The sequence below is a fragment of the Strigops habroptila genome, chromosome 6 (assembly GCF_004027225.2).
Source record: "Strigops habroptila isolate Jane chromosome 6, bStrHab1.2.pri, whole genome shotgun sequence".
Lineage (NCBI taxonomy): Eukaryota > Metazoa > Chordata > Aves > Psittaciformes > Psittacidae > Strigops > Strigops habroptila.
The window spans coordinates 47,982,051-48,004,125 of record NC_044282.2 but is presented as its reverse complement, the minus strand read 5'-3'; the positions used below and the strand labels follow the sequence as shown (position 1 = coordinate 48,004,125).

Sequence of the window (22,075 nt, the reverse complement as noted above, 5' to 3'; positions counted from 1 at the left end):
TTGTTTTTTAGTTAATAAGCAACTTGCTTCATTGAAAACAAAACTATAGGTAAACTTTAGAGAAGATTCTTCCACCCCAGTCATGCTTTGATGGTCTGGTAATGAGGCCCAGATAACGGGTTTCTTGGATGGCATGAAACCCAGTGGTACATGTAATATATCTAAACTGCTTTCTCATATTAATATAAAAACACGGCATTCAGATTTGAAGAAGTTGGTTTTGAGGAATAACTGAAAAAATTAAAATCTGGATGGAGACAAAAGCTTCTACAATGTTGGCAAGAAATCAATCAATGTTTTATAGGGTTTAAGCTGAGTATTACTGGGGCAGACATGGGGATTTGGTTAATCATGAAGTAGGCAAAACCTTTCCTGTTAGTGACATCTCAGGTCTTTCCTTGGAAACTCTTCATAATTGGAATAAAATATGCAGCACTGTTAAAGTATTCTTTTTTCCGTTTGGCATATTACAGTTCTCAGCTAGGGCTGATATCTTAAAGATAAATCATACTTGATGTGGAGACAGTAGTGGTCTGGAATACAATCTTACCATGTGGAGTTTTAATGTCTAAAATATTAGTATAATATTGTGGTTTAGAATACAAATATATAACTTTTTATGTATAGTTGTCTTCCAAAGAAGACTTTTTTTTTAAAATGAACAGCTTTATCTCATACTGTAACCACGCTATCATGTTAAAACAAACTGTATGTATTTTATACACATAAAATCACTTCTTGTTTTCATAATCAAACAGGATCTTAAAATGGTTTTGTTGAATCACAACAATTCTTATGGTCATGTTGACTGAAGAGTTTTTATTGTGAATATTTAGCAAACAGATCGGAAGTCTCGTTGAAAGTGCAGCTCTAGCAGTTAACTGGCCACTTTATGTTCTAAAATGTAAGCTGATTTGCTCTAGAGAGAAAAATGTAGTGTTGGATTTTTCCATTCAGCTAACTCACCTACTAAAATAATAGTACTGGAACAGTTGAGTGTGGCTGCATGCAACAGGATAGAGAGGAATTTCAATCAGAACAGTGGGAGGGAAAAGTGAAGGGAGCTAATTTGTTGACTTGGGAAGTTGGAGGAATCTTATATGGAAAAGTACATTAATAGTGCAACATAATATTGTTCAGATAAATCCTTTTCCTCATGGTGGAAATATGCAAATTTTTAAATATTTCCTATTGTCTGTTCATACAGTCTGGGTTTATCCTTGAATAAAAATACCTTAAATATATCTGTAGTGTTTTAATTAAAATCAATAGGGCAAAGTTGGATTTAACATGATTGCATAGTGAACTTAATGAGTTCAAGATCCAACAGTGCTGTTGGATTAGATAGATAGATTATGGATGGATTAGATTAGATAGATAGATAGATTAGTTGCTATCTAGTGCCATTAGCTCATAATGTCTGGCTCTGAGCTTCTAATAAATTAATCAATTAGGCTGGGACCAGTTGAAACAGTTAAATTTAAAACCTCTAGATAGTTGGTCTGAAATAAATGACATACATGAAAATAACAGTTACATAATCCATCATACTCTTTACTGGTACTGCAAGCAATAGGTTTAATTGTGTTCTCTAACTGCTGTTGCTCTTAAGGTCTGTTTGATTTCAAAGGGATTCATTTGTTACTTCATTACAGCACAGTAGTTGGGACCCTAAATGTATGTTTTTTCAGTAAGACTATACAATGGTCTAACTTTCCATAATATCCATAGGTTTTAGGACCTGCCCCAAAATGGTGTTCCTTCTTGGACAGCTTGACTGAAGAACTGGAAGAGAATCCAGAGAGCACAGTTTATGATGATTACAAATTCGTTACCAGAAAAGACCTTGAAAATTTAGGTAAAGCAGTTCAACATCCTCTTTAGCTGGCTTCTTTGTTTAGTTTTTGATTACTTTCACTGTCAAGTTTTGTAATTCTGATGTGATGTATGAGGACTGCTAGAAATTCACTGGCAGAAGTTTCTTCTAGTCTTCTGGGTTAGTAATATACCAGACTGATGGCTTCATGTTCTTTGGTTCCCAACCAAAGTTCCCAGTGCATCACTAGATATTTGTGTTGCAAATATCTAGATGATGATTGGCTGATTTAATATGTCTAGGAATCTATTGTGTGTGCTTTCAGACACTAAATGAAAGGCATGGGAAGAGAAGTTGGTTTAGTTTTCAAAGTATTTTTGAGGCACTCAAATGGGATGTTGGAACTCACAGCAAAATCTGCCAAAGACTACCCTATTTGAATGTAGTGATTTCCAGAAAAAACAAATCATTCTGGGGCTAATAGAAACACAGGTTCATGGAATTGGAATGCTGAGAATTACATAGCAGAGAAGGCAAGCATGCTTCTCCCAAGGCAGTTAGACTTTTTTCTGTCCGTTACATATTTTGATTGCAGTGTTTTGATCCAGTTTAATTAATTTACCTCTGAAGATGGGAGTTGGGTTTGGCCTTGCAGGAGGCCATACAAGGAGGTCATTTAAAGCACCTGCATCTTCAGCATTACAATCCTAGAGTAGGTGTCTGAATGTAGCCCTCAGACCCCTATCCCAATTTTAACAGAATAAGGCAACATAGTATTATGTACAGAGACTTGACTTGCAATACTTATTCTGCTTTAAATTCACTATACCTTAGTCAAATTCATTTTGCCATAAATGCAAGCTTTCAAATGAAGAACCAGCCTAAGGGATATTTTGTATTTCATATGTCAGGTTTTCTTCGTATTACTGGCCATTAGCTGGAGTACTCATATTTTGGAATATGAAGGAAGATTGTTTCCTGGAAACAATTAAAATTTTTAGCAATAACTTTGCTTTCTGAGGCACACAGTGGTTTCTCTCAATTTTTTGCCATTTAGTTCTAGAAGAAGTTTGTTAATTCTTAATTTCTAAAGATTGGCATGTTGTAGAGGATGTTTTGCTATTAAAACCTTTTCCTTTTCTCAGTCATGGAATTTTGTGAAGATACATGGAAGGAAAATGACAAAACTCTGAAGTATTTTCATTCTTACGTAGTTTAGGGCTTAGGGTAACACTTTTATAACGTGAAGGGGTTTTTTCAACATGTTGATTCTTCTAGGAAAGTTACACAAGGCAAAACACTTTAGTTAAAAGCATCTCTATACCACACTAGAAAAGTGATTGTCAAACATCTATGGGCTTTTAAAAAAAAAAATCCTCTTGAATTTTTTTATGTAAGCTGTTACGGAATGTAGTGCATGTGGGCATTTTAAAAAGTGCACAGTAATATATGTTTTGGCAAGAAAAATGGATATTTGTGACTCTGAAGCAGCTCAAATTTCTGGTTGGCCAAACTGTGGGGTGGGATTTCTTTCTGTTTTGGTTTGTCTTTTTGCGGTTTTACTTATCCTTGATGTAATGGAGGTGACTGTTAGATTGGTGTGTTGTGTTGGTAGTTCTCATTTGTCTTCAGTCAGGTAAGTGAAGTGGCTGGCTTGGAATAGGAGTTCTTTAAATATGAAAGCTCTTTGAAATCCTCTGTAACTTTTTTCCCTAGGCCTTGCTCATCTCATTGGATCATCATTGCTCAGAGCATATATGCATGGCTTTTTCATGGACATAAGACTTTATCATAAGGTAAAGAAGGCTGATCCTTGTCAATTTTTAATCTTAGCAATAAAATCTGTGTGTTGGGGTTTTATTTGGTTGGGGTTTTTTGTTTGTTTGGGGGGTTTTGTGGTTGTTGGTTGGTTGGTTGGTTTTTTTCCCTCCAAATAACGGACTGTGGCCTGCATTAGTGATATTTTCTTCTTACTTCCTCCTGCTTGTTCAAAGGCAAAAATGATGGCCAATCCTTTTGCCTATGAAGAATACAGGAGAGAGAAAATAAGGCAGAAGATAGAAGAAACACGTGCACAGAGAGTTCAACTAAAGGTAAATCCTGTAAACAATGACTGTACTTCCAGGAAAACTGGTCATAAAAAGTAATATGCTCTTAAGAGTATCTCAGAGATGTAATGACTTAGGATTTGATTCTGTTCATTGTCAGAGATACAAAATAATTTATAGAACCTTTTGAATGGAACTATGTAGTTCCCATGTGTGTGATTCCTGCAAATGAAAACTAGTGATACCAAGCTGTAAAAGTGTAGCTTTCATCACATTTGCCACTTCAGCAGATAACCCACTGGTGAAATTCGCAGTTTCTACTTCTGTCATTAAACTAAATGACTTAAGTCATTAAAACATACTACTCTGGAAAAAGGTATATAAAAATAGTATTGTGTTTACAGCTAGTAGCTTTCTGGATTGAATTTGCTCAACATACAAGAAGAAATAATTTCTTTTAAAGTACTTGTTGACAAGGAAAAAACGATAAGTTATGATTAAATTTTCTCCAAATACTATTGCTTTACTAGTACCTAGAAATATCTGGGACCAGTCATGGAGCTTTTCAGAAAGAGCTATAAGAATGAATAAGAATTCTCTCCTCACCACATTTAGGAATGTAAAACATGTGTAAAAGAGTAATTTACTGATTAATTGCTTTTAGAAACTTCCGAAAGTCAATAAAGAGCTTGCACTCAAACTCATTGAAGAAGAAGGAGAAGAGCAGCAGGTTACTAGAAAAAGGAAACAGAAGGTGAGCTTTTGTTTTGGGGACTTCTGTAACTGGGGGTACAGAAATAGTAATGCTTACAGTATTGAGGGGTTTTTGTTGTTGTGTTTGTGGGGTTTTTTCCCGTTGTTATCTGGCCAAACAGATTCAAAATTCCATTGTCTCTGTTTCTCATATGTAACTTACTCTATTGGGTGGCTTTAAGGTGGACTTTGCAGTAGCTGCAGCACCAAAAAGGCCATGTAGTAACTTACAGCTTAAAATTATGAAATACTCACTGTGAAGATAAGGGCTTTGTAGGACTCTGCTAAATGCAGAGTCAATACCAAAGTTGATTGAAAAAGACCTGTTTGCATTTGGTGGTGTTTTGGTGGTGACCGTGACAAAACAGATGTTACTGGAAGATAAAATTGCCTTTGTATACCTGGTTAACAAAAATAGCCAAAATGGTTTGCTCTTGTGCAACAAGAATTCTTCCTGATATTGAAAATAATCCATTTTTATCCTAACTGAAGTCTAAAGGAAAAAATGAGTTCATGTTTAATATCTGCTGGGAGGGGGGCTTTCTATAGGTAGCACTTCACAGGTGTTCATTCTCACAGGAATATAGCATACATGTAAGGCAGGCATTAGCTTCATGTGGCATCGAATGAAATCCTGTGTGTTACAGCTGGTAGGAAGCATTAACTACTGAAAAAGTAGGTGGTGGTAAAACCTTAAATGCAGACTGTCTAAGCCAGTTTTACAATGGAAATATGAGTTCAATAAATGGGAGCTGGTATGTCTAGGAGTACATACAGATTGTGTTACAGATTGTGAAGCAGAATAAAAAAAGTATACTAAAAGATGCATGTTCTGGTTATTTTTCTGAAATGGCATTAGAGTTTTATGAAGAAAATGTTATTTTTGTCTGTATCTTCTCTCCCCTCCACGCCCCCTTCTTTTAGGTAACACTGGAAGGGTGGGATGAATGTGCTGGTATAAGTTTGGCAATGCTGAAAGATCAGCTTTTTATAGTAAAAAGCTATGTATTCAATGATTTTAAAATGACGACAACAGGTATTTACATAAGCTGAAATTGTAGCTTGAACTGCTCCTGATTCAACAGTAGCGTAATTTACACTGAGTTCATTTCACTTTGACGTGAATGAAACTGCCTTTTCCGTTCTGTATGCAAGGGCAGTGAAGAAAAAGTGTTATAAGATATATAGAAACATTCTTACTTTCAGTAAAACAGTAGTAGCATTGCATAAAGACATGTTTACCCTGATAAGGTGTTGTACATGTTGTAGAATCATCCCCGTCAGACAGGGTATTTGCCTGGGAGGTACTGCTGATTAGTCAATAGATATAAACATGTCTCCAGACTAGCTGGCTGAATGTGTGAGAAACATTAATTCAAAAATATTAGTAATAGTGTATTTAAGGTGTCTATAGTGTGCATTTAAAAAGTCTTGCTTACAGGTAGCTTTGAATGATATTTATGTAATAAAATATAATAAGCGTAAATCTTGATTTTCATATGACCTGGAAGCATAAAAAACCTGGCATTTCACATAGTGGTTTTGAGTTATGTTTAATTAAAAAGGTGTTACTTATTTTACCAATGTCTGTTTCAGAATTTTAGAACTCATTCATGCTTTGCTGCTTTTCCAGAATCTGCCTAGTCTTCTGAAAGATGATCGTTTTAAGGTCATGTTTGAGAATCCAGATTTCCAGGTGGATGAGCAGAGTGAAGAATTTAGGCTACTTAACCCACTTGTCTCTAAAATAAGTGAGAAAAGAAAGAGGAAACTAAAGATGTTGGAGGAACTGGAAGCACAAGAACGGGTAAAATATTTTCCATTTGGATTAGGAAAAAAATCCGTAGCATGATGTTTTTTTCCCTTTGTTTCAAGCATTCAGATCTTTCACCTTAGAAAGAAGATGGAGGCAATGCAAGAATGTCTTAACAGCTGCAGTAATTAAGGGTAATTTATAATGTCATCCAAGTTTTTAGATGTGAACAGTATTGTGTCTACATGAATATAAGTTTGAAAAACATGAAATATGTAGGCGGAAACAAATTTATAATATATCTTCTGCTTATTTGCTGTTCTTTAGTTCAAATGTTAGTTCTCCTCAACTGCATCTATGTAACAGCTGTCACGTACTCTAATTGCCGGAATGGTTTGAAAAGAAAATCAGTTGATGATTTCTTATTTTATACTATTTTTGTCTGCAGGAAGAGGAGGAAGAACCAGAAGGAAAAGCAAGTGATGCAGAAAGTTCCGAGAGTTCAGATGATGAAAAAGGCTGGGTTGAAGAGGTCAGGAAACAGCACAAGCTTCTACGCCAAGAGGAAAAAGTAAAGCGGCAGGAAAGGCTCAAGGAGGATCAGCAAACATTACTGAAACCTCAGTTTTTTGAGATTAAAGAAGGAGAGGAATTCAGAAGCTTCAAAGACTCTGCCAAAAAACAAAAATTAATGAAGTAAGACTAATGTTCCTATTTTAATAGCTGGGGGTGGATGATTCTCAAGTATTTGTCTACAATGCAGGCCAGTGGCGTTTTGGCTTGGAAGCGCTTGCTAGTAATGCCACATCTGGCGACTCAAGGATATAACTTAAAGCATCATAATTGTTGAAAGCTTTGTTTTGTAGTCAAACAGATATGATGTTTGAAATATGGCAGAGACACAGATGAGTAAGAGATTAATATTTTGAGCCAGATTTGGGGATCCATTACTCAGTGTTGGTAAACTGCTGCTCTCACAAATAACAACACTGTGAGACTGGTTATATTTCTCCGCCATGTCAGTATGAGGTTGACAGCATGGATGTTTTTCATCCGACCCTCCAAAAAGATGTGGAATACTGCATCACTGGTCACTATTTTTGAGGGTAGGATCAAGGTGGAAAAAAAACCCCAACAAAATACAACACCAAACAAAGGAAAAATCATGTTTTGTCTGGGTATTTTTATAACATCCAGAAACTTCCAAAAAACGGTGCTGTCCTTATGTTGTCAGGCCTTACTATTTCTGGTTTCCTTTTTGCAATACAAAAAATCAGATTCGGTTTTGTTTTGTTTTTTTATTTGGGTTTCCTTGAATTGGTGATCAACTGAAGTAGCTGGGTACTGTACAAAGTACATCAAACTGAAGGACTTGCCTTTGAGTACGTCAAATTAAAGCACTTTGAGGTGCTTAATGCCTGAAAATCTCACTGATTTTTTTTTTTTTTTTTGGAGGCGAGTGTAGCCCTTTGGAAGATGAGATTTACTAGCCTTTTATTATTTGGAGCGTAGACACTAATACTGAAAATTTGAAACACAGTAGCTTCAAAGATCTTGTAGCGTTCTGGATGCAGAGCAGAATTTTGACTAATGTTGTAAACAAGTTGCTGGGCTAGATGGATCTCATAATAGCCATTACGTTTTTGCTTAGAATTAAATGTTACAGTCAAAGGAAGTGAATAATATATATAATGAGGCTATTTCTTCATGTCACTAATGGCTGACTCTACAACCTAGTTGTTTTGTGATGGAAGTTTTCTGGAGATACGTAAAGAAACATTTGATAAAAATTCAGTCTGTCCCTTAAATGTGCAAGTTTTTAACCAGAGTTATAATGTAAAATGGTCTTTAAGGATTACTGAGACAATGTTTCTACAGTAATCTAGTAGTCTGTTTTCCATTTTCTTCCTGTAAGACCTCTTTAAATAGAAGTAGTAGTTTTTATAAATAAGGGTTTATAGCAGTTCTGCAGAACTAATTCCCATGTTTTCCATAGCTGGTTTTTATCAGCAAGTGTTCTCACACAGAGATTTTTCTTTGTTCTTCATATTGAATATACACATTCACTCTGGACTCTAATGTTCTTGGATTTCTCCATCAACTTTCTTCTGATTGTTTTTCTTTTCCAGAAGATTAAGCAATTTTTTACTCTTATCAGGTTTTCTTCTTTGTCAGGAGAAAATCCACACTGGACGCTCTGTCAGAGTATTGTAGGTTAAGGATGTTTTTTACATGGTACTTATAGTCGTATTAGCAAGTGACTTGAAAGGAGCGAGATACTGGTCAAATGGCACTGTATTCTCATTGCCATTGAAATACTTTACTAAAAGGCAGTGTGGTTGCAGCCTACTCACATACTGAGTTTTTTACACAATTTCAGCTGCTGACCTCAAAAGGAAATTCTCAAGGACACTTAATTTGAAATATTAAGATTTCATCTTGTTCAAAACATGGAAGGCTTAAATATGAACAGGGATACTGAAAGTTAAGTAAATAAGCCAAGACAAATGTAAGGAAGAGAAACATTTGGAAAAAAAATAGTACAGTGTAACACAGGACAAAGTAAATTCTTTCGTCTGGTGTACTGAGGGAGAAAAATCATTGCTTCAGCTTGTGAAAAATGAAAGCAAATACCACAGACCTGTCCAGTGGAAGGAGGAATATCGATGATGGTGTAAGCCATAGAAAGACTTCTAGAAGACTGCTTTTAGGGGAAAGAGAACCTGTCTTAAGATTCGCTGCTAATTCTTTGCAGAATATTTTTCAAGGTGTGATAGAATCATAAAATATTTTGGGTTGGAAGGGACCTCTAAAGGTCATCTAGTTCAACTCCCCTGCCATGGGCAGGGACATCTTCGAGTAGATCAGGTTGCTCAGAACATCCAGCCTGGCCTTGAATGTCTCCAGGGATGACGCATCCACCGCCTCTCGGGGCAACCTGTGCCAGTGTTTTACTACCCTCACTGTAAAAAATTTCTTCCTCATGTCAAGAATCAGAGAATCATAATTAGGGGGCTGAGGTTAGATACCCTCTCTGTGGTAGGTGCACGGATGGAGTGTAATGTAAAATGTTAAAAAAGAAAAAAAATAAGGAGAGAGGAGAGAAAATTGAGGATGGACTAATATGACCAAAAAATGGATATGGCAGCATCACATCCTTTCTGATTTTCCAAGTTGCTGTCATTGAATTGTCTTCATTGTTTTTTTTTTATTTCTGTCTAAGCAGTTAGCTTTCTACTCACTGATGCCATTTGTGTTCATCCAGAAACTCCAGTATGGAGTTTGATATTCCTCAAATTCTTAGACAAAATATATAAATTAACAGCTGGTATCTGTTTTTTATATAGCTGATACGATTCTGTAATCATACTGACTTAGTCTGCATTGTGAGCTAACTTGTTTGATTAAAAAGCATTTTTACGTATTAGAATTTTATGAAGAAAATACTTAAATATGTTTTCAGCTGGCCTTATTCACTGATAAGTAGTCAGCATAAAAATAATTAATTCAAGTAATGTACTGAAAATTGGAAAGACTGTAGTGGCATGTACAATCTGGTGAGGCTGGCATGTTTGTCTTTCGTTTGAGTTATCCAAGTTACGGAATGATGGTCTGTGACCAATATAATTAAGTACCTTAATACCTTCACTATGCATTTAATGGCTAGGTGTTCTTTTTTTCTCTAATCGTATAATGTTCTACCTGAGGAAACAGTTTATGACTTATATAAAACTGGGTGTTTCTTTCGACATGTTCCTGACTCAGCACGGCTCCAAGCCCAACTTCTAAAGCAGTGGTGCGTACTATAAATTTCTTCATAGGCCAACAGTCTATGCATTTCTTTGCACAGGAAAGCTGCAAAATTTACTCAGGGTTGTAAAAACTGCCTTGTCTCAAATCCGTCTACATTTCATTTTCCCTTTTTGCGGTCCAATGCTTGCACATAAAAACCTGCAGAACTTTGCTTTATTTACTTACTTACTGCATAAGTTCTTTACAAAGTAACTTAAAAGGAATCCAGAAAAGGAAATGGTGTTTATCAGCGTGCTGAGAGCTCTTTTGATTTTCTTGATGTCCCATTAAAGGGTTTGTTATTGAAGTTAGAGCATGTCAAAATTAAAAACTACGGTAGTCATGCTTTGTAAAGAATGACAGTCAATGTATATGTCTTCAGAGGTGGCCAAGAAAGCCAACAAAAGCATAGTTGACATTCCTAGGTATTGGTGAATTAAACCAGCAGGAAAAGTCTTGAAAAGCTTCTCTCTTTATAATGAGCAAAAAAAGAAGTGCCTGGGCAACTTTTTTGTTTGTTTTTTACTGCAGGGCAGGGGAAGTTGCTTTTAATAACAGTGTTACTGCATCCCTTGAATCAATTTGTTGAGAATGATTTAAACAAACAACCGACCCAGCTGTTGTGTTTGTGTATCAGTGTGTGCAATTCACTATTATTTAAGGTCTGCACATTTTCACATAAATACAGCCATACCTGCATTTGTTCGGTAAAATTGGAACCCCACAGCGTTTTGTTAGTATCTCCTCATTTTAGTTTTTCTCCTGACTGAAGCATTATCTAGGCAGTCATGCTAAATAATTGCTGGGTAGAAGCCATATTTCTCCAGTTCACTTTCAAAGGGGAGGAAAATGGGACTTCACTTGAATGTAGAAATCCCACCACAATGTCAGTGACTGATCTTCTGCCATAGTTAGCTCTAAGGCTTAGCTTGTCTTCCCAATTCACACAGATGGAACAAGTTTTTACATGTACTGAATGAAAAATATACTACAGAAAAAAAATACAATCAAAGTACCTAGTCATGAGAGATAAAGTAATTCTTGACAGTAATTTTTCATTGTTAATCTGAAAAGTCTTTGTTACATAAAATGGCTCATTAACCAAAATTCAGTGGACTTCAGAGGCTTCATGCATAGGCCACAGTCCATGAGCCCTTCATCCATAGTAAATGCCATCAACTTTGGTGGCTGCTAATCGTCTGTATTTTTATGATGACTTATTTTCCACTTTAAAACTTGTACAAAAAATGTCTCTTAGCCCTTTTCAGAGAGATTTAATAAAGCATCAATGGCAGCATCTCAAATTGCAGAAACTAATTTCCTTTACAGTTAAGTGAATGTTTTCTAAGCATATTGGAGAATGAGTTTGTCTGATCCTACAAGCTATGTCATATTCTCAGGGGGCACTACCTGCTTATAGGACCCACATTATAGAAGGGAGGACAAGCCATATCAGGACTCACAGGTGCCTTTTGGGAGGCTGGCTGAAGCCAGGACCATCCCTGCCTGCCTCACCCTGTGCTGGAGGCTACGCGAGAACAAGGTGTATTTCCATTCCTCGGTTGTTCCAGTTTACAACCCAATGTAACTGAATCAGCAATGGTCATACTAAATATCAGCTTGCAACCTAGAACAACTGGGGCACGTCCATGTGTCTTGTTTTTGTAGGGACATCCTCCAGTGGAGGAAAGCTGAAGGCAGTATTTGTTTCGGCCACAACAGCTACTAACTCCTCCTCTGTAGAAATGCCACACTTCAATGCCCAAAGGAGAGGCTCTGTACCAGGTTGCTTACAGAAACTAACGGCCAAGCATAGTGCACCTGAAGGCCTGTGCTTATATGGAGTAGCCCTTTTTTTTTTTTTTTGGGGGGGGGGGTGGGGGCTGTGCAGGTATCTCTTAGTGCAGCTGAATATTCCTGACTTTTTTTGACTTTTCATAGAAAACAATAGCAATGGAAGGGTGTGACTTCTTTCTCAACTAGAGTCCTGTTGCTTTTTTAGCAAAAAAATCCAACAAGTTCTACATAAATTTTGGAAGTGTTTCTACTGAAAGCAATATCTGGAGGGAATGATTTGAATGTGTCTGTTTTCTGTTTACTGAATGTTTACTTTTTAGAGTTATGGCATTTCAGAGAAATTGAGATTAGTTTTGACTGCATTATCAGTCTTTAGTAAAAAGATGGCAAGAATAGGGACTAATGTTAATTATTCTCTACAGGAAAACTCTTGGAGATCGTTTAAAGCTTGAAGAAAAGCTTGGCACGCTGAATGTGTCTGATACCACAGTAGGCAGCAAACAGGCAACATTCAAATTAAAAAAGGTAAGCGATGTATATAATTTTTTTAAGATAATACACAAGTAACTTTAGTTTTTGCATGAAAGAACAGGAACTTTAAAACCGTCAAACAAATGTCCCTCTTCGTTTCTTTATAAGCTGCCAACTCTTCTGCTTCTTGCCAACAGAATGAAGGCCTCCGGTAGTAGTCTGTGTGTTTATATCCTTATAATTCAGGCAGCACTCATAAAATCTTATGTTCCGGTGGAAAATAATGGCTCCCATCTTTTAATAGTTTATGTGCAGACAATACCATCAGAAGCTTGTGACCTTACCTGACTTTTGTGCCAGGACTGGTCAGATCTTGGTTGAAGGTCCAAATGCAATCAGGATGCTGTAGGTAACAGGCTTTCTCTTGGTTGATAATGTTGCTAGGTCTCAGCGTGATAAAAACAAAGCTTCTAACTACCTTTGTCATTGAACTTGTGTAACACAGATCACAAGAATGCACTCTGGTCCTGTTCTACTTGCCAAATTCCATTGGAAGTGTGTACCTGACTGCTGCCTATCTTCCTTTCCTAAAGGGCTTTGACTTCCCATCCTAGGGAATTTTGTAAATCACAGACAAGTGATTAATTTATAGTGTGGGCAGAGTTAACTGCATGTAGAACACTTAGGGGGTTTTTTGGTAGAAAATTGCTTTAGAACTGGGGAAGGGACCCAATATAAACACAGAAGACCCATATTAATTGATACTTAAGCTGACAAAATGTACTTCAGTTAAAACTGGTTTTCTTCAGGTAAGCCTCTTTGCTATAGTACATTTCTCCTTATCAGTGGTCAGATGTTATTCTCACCAGTAAAGCTGCTGTCAAAGAGTGGTTAAAAGTAGCTGTTTGACTTTCACATTGGGTATGCCTCAAAAAAAAATTTAAATAACCCAGATGTGTTGGACTATTTCTGTCTTACTTGTTTTACCTCATTATTGTCTGTTTGCAGATGTCCTTTTTCATATGTTTTTGATTCCTGTATTGCTGGAATTCAAAACATGTTGACTGTGGAATTCCTCTGCAGTGCTGTGTAGGATAACAGTTCAGGGGATTTTACTGACTGCTGTAACTGATATGTTACGTCTTGCAGCTAGTTAAATGGGCATTGCAGGCTTCGAAAGCACAGTCTTTTTTACAGTAGCTTTAACTTAGAAAGCATGAAGCCACAAGCTTTCTTGCAGTTGGTGGTGAACAATGAACTATCACCTTTTTACTAACAGTTTTGTGAAGATTTGGGAGTAATGTGGGAGAAGACAGATACGACGGTGCTTCAGAATGCCATTTTTACTTGATTCCATCAGATATGCTATAGCTTTGAAGTCTTTTAAATTATTTTGCTGCTAACGTATGTGGATTTTTTCTGTTAAGTGATATTGCTTTTTTGAAATACGTACATTGTGCTCATTTGCATTAAAAACACTTTTTAAAGCCTAATTAAAAGAAAAATAATGCATCTACAGTGGAGATCTTTTCTCCTATCAACAGAACAGCAAAATAAGACTTACAGGTCTTCTCTCAAATAAACAGACCCTGTGTATATATTCTGAAGTCCCAGGGAATGGAGCAAGGAGAGCTAGGAAGAGATTATGCTATGCAGTATGCTCTGTCCTCACACTCCTTTTCAGACGATGAAGAGATGAAGTTGGCAAGCTAAAAAAGAGATTTTAGTGTTACTCTGATCATCAACTTCCACTTTGTGATGCCATTTCCTTAAAGCGCAGGTGTGTTTAGGAGTAGGTACGAAGATTTAATAGGGGAGAGAATTGTGCTTCAGTAGGATTGACGTCACTTGACCTTGCAAGTCAGTGGAATTGAGACTGAGCTTGGCTGCTGCAGCTGTGGTATGTTACCAGCCTCCTGAATGCCCACCAACCACTGACAGACCCAGCAATGAAACTGTCATTGATATGTTTAGTTCTCAGGAGGTTTTAGTATGGTGTGGTACCTGTTTTGCAATTTTGGCATGCTTTATCAGAGCAAATAGATATTTTAGAAACCCTGCTATTTCGTTATACCTAAGCACTTACGGTTCTAAGGAGGTATAGAGGACATCTTAAAAAAAAAAAAAAAACCCAAAACAAACAAAAAAAAACCAAACACCCCCCCCCAAAAAAAGAAACACCCCCTCCCCCAAAAAAACCCCAACAAAATAAATAAAAAAACCCCACAAAGCTTCAGATAAAATCTAGATAATTTCATTTCAGTACACTAGCAGTAGCAGTCAACATTTAAATTAAGTAGGATTTCCGAAGACTGTTTTAGACAAAGTCTGGAGGGAGAGACTATTACATACTCAAATTCTTGCAGTGAAACAGGAGTCAATAAATTCTATACAGTCTAGAGACAGCTAGCTTTTGTTACCATGATACCGTAATGGGGTTATTGCTACAGATGATAAACTGGTTCATATCTTGCCTCAGCCAAAATGCTGCTTCTGCATGCAAATCTCTAGCTCAAGTTTAAATGATACTGTAATGGGAGATTCAGGGAGAGATGAGCTGATGCATGAATGCTGCTGCTGATAGAATTAGGTGCAGTGGGGATGCAGCTACATATACAGTAATTCTGTCACACTATTAATGTGGTTATCCTGTGCTGCCGTTGAAATTGGTCTCATTGCTGCCTGAGGTTGGCTAGCCAAGTCTGCTAGTTCCAGTTTATGCTTAGTTTGAAGATGAGCCTTAGTCTTCCAAAGAAAATAGTTTATGACTGCAAGAGCCATTTCATCTATGTGGTGTGTAAATGAAACCCTCTCAGCATGTTTTTGATGAAGAGGAAAAACATTAGTAGAGCATGTGCCACAGGAGCAGAGATTTACAATTATTTTCATACAGCAAGTCTTTCTAGAATTGCATACAGGGTATCATTCTAAGAACACTTTTTAGAAAACTTGCGCGTTTCAGCAAATTTAAGTAACTGGTCTGTCTTTTTAAAGTCCATTTGTGCAAATATTAAATGTGGTAATGCTAGTTAACCAAAAGGGATACTGAATAGCCTCAAATTGTTCTCTACTTTCTTAAGGGCATTAAACGTTAAATTCTGGACTGTAATTTTTACTGTTGGACACTGGTTTTCATCTGAAATGCATTATTTCATTCACTGGTTTTTGCTATCTTTGTCTTAAATGTTTTCTCTGAGTTATTTGGAATGATAATGCCTAGGGACACCCAGAATTAAGTTTAAGACAAGATAGCATGGGACCATTTGCTGTAACATATCCAGATTTCCCTAATGGAATTCTGACCTGGTATCTAGATAGTTGAACAATGAGGTGATATGTAGGTTTACAAGAACCTGAGTCTATTTTTGTTTTAATATTCCAGTCAGAGCTGCAGCGGAAACAGCAGGAAGCCGAGAAACAACATCGTCAAGAGAGGAAAACCCTTAGGCGCCCTGCTAGTCATCTCAAGAGCAAACGAGGAAGAGGACGACTGTTTCATTGATTTATGTTATCTTTTTAAGAAACTTTTCTCATTTTTTATTTGAAACGGGGACTTTTTCAAACTGGGACACAGTACCATATATTTGTATTTTGTTTCATTGATGAACACAAAAACCAGAACTTGCAAAACCGTGTGTTAATTATTGGAAAGTTTTTGAAGGTAAAAGCATTGACAGAGGACACTACGGGTGTGGTTTGTTACAAACTCCAGTGTGAACTGTATTTGTGCAGAAATCACCAGCAGCTGGTTATTGTGTAACCCTGGATGTTTTCTATATAAGAATTTATGTTTACCACAAGGCTGCCTGTCTTTTATTTAACTGAAGAGCTGTGGGGTTTTGTTTTCTGAAATCTTTGTGAGTGCTTAGATGGAAGATCAAGGGTAAGTTGCTTTGTCTAAAAACTTACCTTCACAAGGGCACAACATTTTTCTTTTATGGTTCCAAAAGGATGACACACAGTTGTGTTTTTCAAAAACTGACTTTCACTTTATATTCTTGGGTTGCCTTAGTAGCCACAAAGAGGTACAAATGGTTGTCAAAAGGGCAATTGAGAATGCCTGATTTAGATTCTTCTAAGGCACTCTATAAGGAAGTCTATCTTGCCACACCGATGTACGAAGGGGAATCTCAAAAGCATAGTTTTATTAAGTTAAATTTTGTGAATATTACCTTTCCTCAGAATCCTTAGGACCAGGTTTAATATGTTTTGGTAAGCCAGCCATGGTTCAACATAGACCAAGTGGTATATGTTCACATAATAAGCATATTAAGGCCATACCAGTAGCCTCCTAGCCTTCAAAAAGTTATTCTAATTAAATAACTTGAGAAACTAGAACCTGTGTTAAGGAAATGATTGATCTTTTCTATGTCTTCTTCTGATTCCCAAAATAATACGTGTTGCTAACCAGGGTACAGCATCTCTTCTTGACTTTTACCTTGCAAACCCATCATTTACGTAAGTAGTTCACTACTGAAGAAAATAAATGAATTTTTACTTTTGATCCTAAAGGAGCTTTGTTTATTTCTGTTTAAAAGGCTTTATAAATTGTCTTTTTGCTAAATCCAAGAAACTGTGAGCTTGGATTCAACAAGAATCAGTGAATCTCCGCATCGCTCTTTAAGTCTTTTTAAGAGATTTAGAGGTTAAGTGTTTTGCTTTTTAAACCAGAGAGGTTATTAATGTGGTCAGGTCTCCTGGACAGTATTTGCCATGAAATTTTTGTAGTTACTTCAGTAAAGACCTTAGTTTCTAATAGCCAGATGCTTTTTTGGGGTGTGTTAGATAATAATCAGTTACATGGTTAATTTTTTTTCCCTTTCTCCCTTATTTAATTTTACCTGCTTTAGTTCCTTGCTTCTGTTTTTAATTGTATAGTTTCCTTCAATTTAAAAATGCCTTTTGCACCTGGGTTAAATACCATAAACATAAGTTGTAACTATTGCCTCTCTGTCCTTTCATTCAACTAAAGGATGAGTCTCATTACCTGTTTTTTAATCTCGAGTTGTTAAGTTCCTGCATTGTCCATAAGCTTGTCAGCCTTTTTAACACAGGACTATCCAGTATTCCTGTGTCAGTCTCACCCATACTGCGTATCAAGTACCATAATTACTTCTCTGTAGCCACTGAGAAAATGTAACGCAGTTGTGGATGCTCCAGGGTATGTCCCTCTTTTTGGAATCTTGTCTTTTGATAACATTCAAGCCTTTCAAATCCATGCACAGTGACAAGTTAAAGTTTGTACTAGTGCAACATCTTTCCCCTGGAGCATTGCGTTATCTCTTAGAAATTATCTGCATGGAATGCAGGTGTGTTCACTTCATATTCATGGCTATACTGAGTGTGGAAAGATTAATGGCGGAAACTTGACACCATTCTGGTTGATACAGGGAGAACTGGAGATTAGGTGCACAGAATTGGCACTGGAAAAACAGGAGTTGGGAGGAGTTTGCTCTTTCTCAGGGTAGGCCTAAATCCCGTTATGTTTGATCAAGAGCTAGAGGTGCATTTATGGTGTAAGGCATCCTTATTTCAGCAGTGATTCTGTTGGCTGTCAAGAGCAGTACAGAAAGACACAGTTGATCTGCAGTGTAGCAGTGAACTGAGTTTAAAATGGTTAACTTTCAGCTTACAAGTGTACTTCTGTTTTGAGATTCTTCTTACTGACACTGGCTTAAGGTCAGTGTTTTGCTTTTCATGCACTTACAGAGTGCCTCATGATAATACTGGTCATTTATTTGGGTCAGAGCCTGTATGTTTAAAGGAATATACATGGTACTGTTTGAGAGAAGGCACATGCAAACTGTCTTTAGCACACCATTTATTTCATATCAAAGAATTTGGGATACACTTTAAACAGTGTTTAAATATACTGTGTGTAACCTGTGAGATGCCTGGAATGGTAGGACTGTGACTGTGATTTGCATGTTATAGGCAGCAAATGTGGAAACTGGACAACAGGTTTGATGTATTCTTCATAGCTTATGTTGTTTGAAGATAGTCCCTACTGCTTTGGGTTTCCAAAGCACTGCAGGCTTTGCCTGTGAACATGCTGTATTTTTATGTGCAACATATGTAAATTATATATATAATCTTGCTAGAATCAGGCTAGTTAGAGATAGAAGTACAAGTAGAAGGTACTTAGTCATTATGGAGAAGAATCCTGGAAAACTGAAAGTCACAGGTAGTATTTGTGAATGAGAACATTAAGAGTTGGCTTGAGAATCTGAATATCCGTGAACGGTTAATGTAACTTGGCTGGACTGGGTTGTAAATTCGTCTGCTTGTCTTTGCCCAGGAACACCTACCTGCCTAATGGACAGTTCTTCATTCAACCATTTTTTCACTGGAGGAAACTCTGGATTGCTGAGGGCTTGTGTGAGCTCATGGTGGAGTAGGGCATTTGTGTAAGGTGAAGAAGAGGCAAAGCTGTCTCCATCATAGCTATAACTGAATTCATGCTCTACTAGATAACCAGTGACTAATGCAGAATTGAAAGACCAGAGAGAATTAAGCAGAAACAGGTCTGCAGTGCCAAAGGTGTTTTCCTGCTGTGGCTACATTCCTGAAGGAGGCACACATTACTCTAATACAGGCAGATTGGGTACCCAGCATGTCTCTAAAACAGAAAGATAGTATGTAATTTTAAAACTCATAAATTAATTGAACTAATTTTTAATCTCATGCTCCTTTTTCCCATGAACCGGCAGCTGATTAGAATCAGTGGCATGCAGAAAATTGGATTTCCTAGCCTTGATCTGGCTACTAAATGTCTGAAAGGGGATGGTGGTGGTGTTCTTTGTGTATTGCTCGCTTTGATCAGGAGTAGCGATCGGTGTTTGCATTTTGCTAACAGTGAGGCGTGGCTCTTTAGGGTGTCCAGCACTGGAACTCTGGAATAGAGGCAAGCTGTGCTTGGTGGTCTGTGCCAAGCTGCCTGGCATGCATTTGAGCCCAAGAGCTTTTTGCGGAAATAGGGATGAAAATTCCTTGCAAGCCTTGGTTTTGAGATATTGGGGAGCAGCAGGAGTGGGCAGCTCTGGCGAGGAAGGCAGGGAGCTCTGTGACAGGAGGTGCAGTCCTGCAGTTAGCAAACAAAAGCAGCAGTGGGGTGGCAGCAGTGAGGTTCAGCTAATGGACCAGACAGACAAATGATGAGGCACATCCAAAGTCAAGAGAGAAGATCAGGATCATTAAGTGCTTGGGCAGGCATGGGCAGACCTGCAACATAGCTCAGGCAAAGCAGGGGTAGGGATCTGGTGGGGCTGTTCAGAGTTCTTCCTCACACAGCTCCTCTCATAGCAGTCTGGTCCCCAGTTGTTTGGCCTTGCTGTTACCAGAGCTGGCCTTCTGCACAGCCAGCCAAAGCCTTGGCAAGGTGGAGGGAAGGTAACAGAGCCCAAACTTCCCACATAAGGACCTTGCATGAAGCATGTTTAGATTCTTGAGATTGATAAAGCAGGCTAATGTCCTTGAACAGCTATCTGGGGGAAGATTTGAAATTCCAGACAAGCTGACCTATTAATGCAATGTCATCTCAACTGATTTGCCGAGGTGAGTATCTCCAGAGAGGACGCCTTTAACACCGGAGCGGGGGGAAGCACAGCGTCCAGGAGCCTCAGTTCGGAGCGGCAAGAGCGACCGAGGGAGCCTCAAGTCCTCGACAGGACTTGCCCAGGAGCCGGCAGCTCAGCTGACGCGAGCAGCTGACTCACAGGGGGCGGCGCCAGGAGTGACGGCACCAGCCCTCAGTGGGTAAAACCCATCCCAGGGAGCAGCGAGCGACCAGGAGCGCGGCGAACAGGGCGGGCAAACAGGGTGTGGCACGGCAGTTCGCGCAGGCAGGGCGAGCGGGCAGCGAGCGGGATGGTGAGCACTCGCCTCAGGACCAGGGCCCGCTCTGGGAGCTCTGCCCCGGCGGTGGCCAGCGTAGGCACCCAGACAGAGCCGATGAGAGGGGAGGCTGCGGCGCAGACCTCGGAGTGTAGGAAGTGCCTCGACTGGTCTCGTGAGGCGGGGGTGCGCGATGGACAGGGCTGCACTCGGTGCGCTCTGGTGGAGGTCCTCCTGCAGCAGGTGGCTGAGCTGCGGGAGGCTGTTGGAGAGCTAAAAGATGCCAGGGAAGCTGAGAGGAAGCTGGGCTGCTTGCTCCAGGCTCAAACTGCGCAGGGGCTGCAAACGTCCAGCATTGCTCGTACAGGAAAGAAGGAGGGCAGCAACCCAGGAAGCTGGGAATTAGTCACGAGAAAAACGAACAAAAAAAGGAGGAAGAGGACAATTAACGACAAGGAGCTTCCTCCTAAATCTGATGTCCCCACCCAGAACCGCTTCGCGGTTCTGCAGGAGGCTAATGAGAAAGCACCCACCACACCTAATGAGCACCCTGCTGATGCACCAGTAAAGAGGATCACTACTGGTGCCTCCAGGAAAAAGAGGAGGGTCATAGTAGTAGGGGACTCTACTTTGAAAGGCACAGAGGCGCTCATCTGCCGGCCTGATCCAGTCTCGAGGGAGGTGTGTTGCCTGCCGGGGGCTCGGATCAGGGATGTTGCTGAGAGGCTGCCTGCTCTAGTAAGTCCTGCTGACTATTACCCCCTTCTAGTCGTCCATGTGGGTGCTAGAGATATAGACAGCAGTTGCCTGGAGGACATTAAGAAGGACTACAGAGCCCTGGGAGAGGTGGTTAAGGGCTCTGGAGCTCAGATAGTTTTTTCATCGATTCTCCAGGGCAAAGGGGAGGACCTTAAAAAAGCTAGGCGTGTCTGGCGGGTTAATAAATGGTTAGAAAGCTGGTGCCATAGTCAGGGGTTTGGCTATTTAGAACATGGGGCTCCATTTGGGAGGCCAGATCTACTGGAGGCTGGTGGAGCTGGTCTGACAAAGAAGGGGAAGAGCTGTTTTGGTAGGAGGCTTGCCAGGCTGGTCAGGAAAGCTTTAAACTAGATGTGTTGGGGGAGGGGAGCATTGATCCATCCCAACATTCCTGGTCAGTTGCCAGCACCTGTAATAAGTGCTTGGAGAGATGTAGAGATGTTCCAGCTGCCCCAGCCATTGAGTCGGCTGCATTTGGAGCTCGGATAAGGTGCCTCTATACAAACGCCCGTAGTATGGGGAACAAGCAAGAGGAATTAGAGATGTGTGCAAGGTTACGGGAATATGATGTCATTGGTATCACAGAAACATGGTGGGATGGCTCCTATGACTGGAATGTCGGAATGGAAGGTTACAGGCTGTTTAGAAAAGACAGGCCAGGCAGACGGGGAGGGGGCGTTGCTATCTATGTCAGTGATAGGCTAGAGAGTATGGAACTCTGTCTGGGGATGGGTGATGAGGTAACAGAGTGTTTGTGGGTCAGGATCAAAGGGAAAACAGCAACGGGGGACATTACGGTGGGGATCTGTTACAGGCCGCCTGATCAAGAGGACTCTGTGGATGAAGCGCTCTACAGACAGATAGGAGCAGCCTCACGCTCGCACGCCCTGGTCCTCATGGGGGACTTCAACCATCCTGACATCTGTTGGAGGGACGGTACGGCCCGGCACAAGCAATCCAGGAGGTTCCTTAATTGTGTGGAAGACAACTTCCTCTTTCAAGCAGTAGAGGAGCCGACGAGGAGAGGTGCCATGCTGGACCTTGTGCTCACCA

At 39.3% G+C, this 22,075-nt stretch overlaps 1 protein-coding gene across 1 annotated transcript in view; it reads left to right on the top strand.

Moving 5' to 3' along the window:
* Positions 1 to 16,941, top strand: part of NOL10 (nucleolar protein 10) — a 52,742-nt gene extending 35,801 nt beyond the window's left edge. The window contains exons 14-21 of the mRNA XM_030489673.1: positions 1,732 to 1,858; positions 3,533 to 3,612; positions 3,811 to 3,909; positions 4,529 to 4,618; positions 6,251 to 6,424; positions 6,819 to 7,066; positions 12,382 to 12,484; positions 15,813 to 16,941. Of these exons, the coding sequence (XP_030345533.1) occupies positions 1,732 to 1,858; positions 3,533 to 3,612; positions 3,811 to 3,909; positions 4,529 to 4,618; positions 6,251 to 6,424; positions 6,819 to 7,066; positions 12,382 to 12,484; positions 15,813 to 15,932 (1,041 nt within the window). The 3' untranslated portion in view covers positions 15,933 to 16,941. The remainder of the gene's footprint in view (positions 1 to 1,731; positions 1,859 to 3,532; positions 3,613 to 3,810; positions 3,910 to 4,528; positions 4,619 to 6,250; positions 6,425 to 6,818; positions 7,067 to 12,381; positions 12,485 to 15,812) is intronic.
* Positions 16,942 to 22,075: the final 5,134 nt, after the last annotated feature.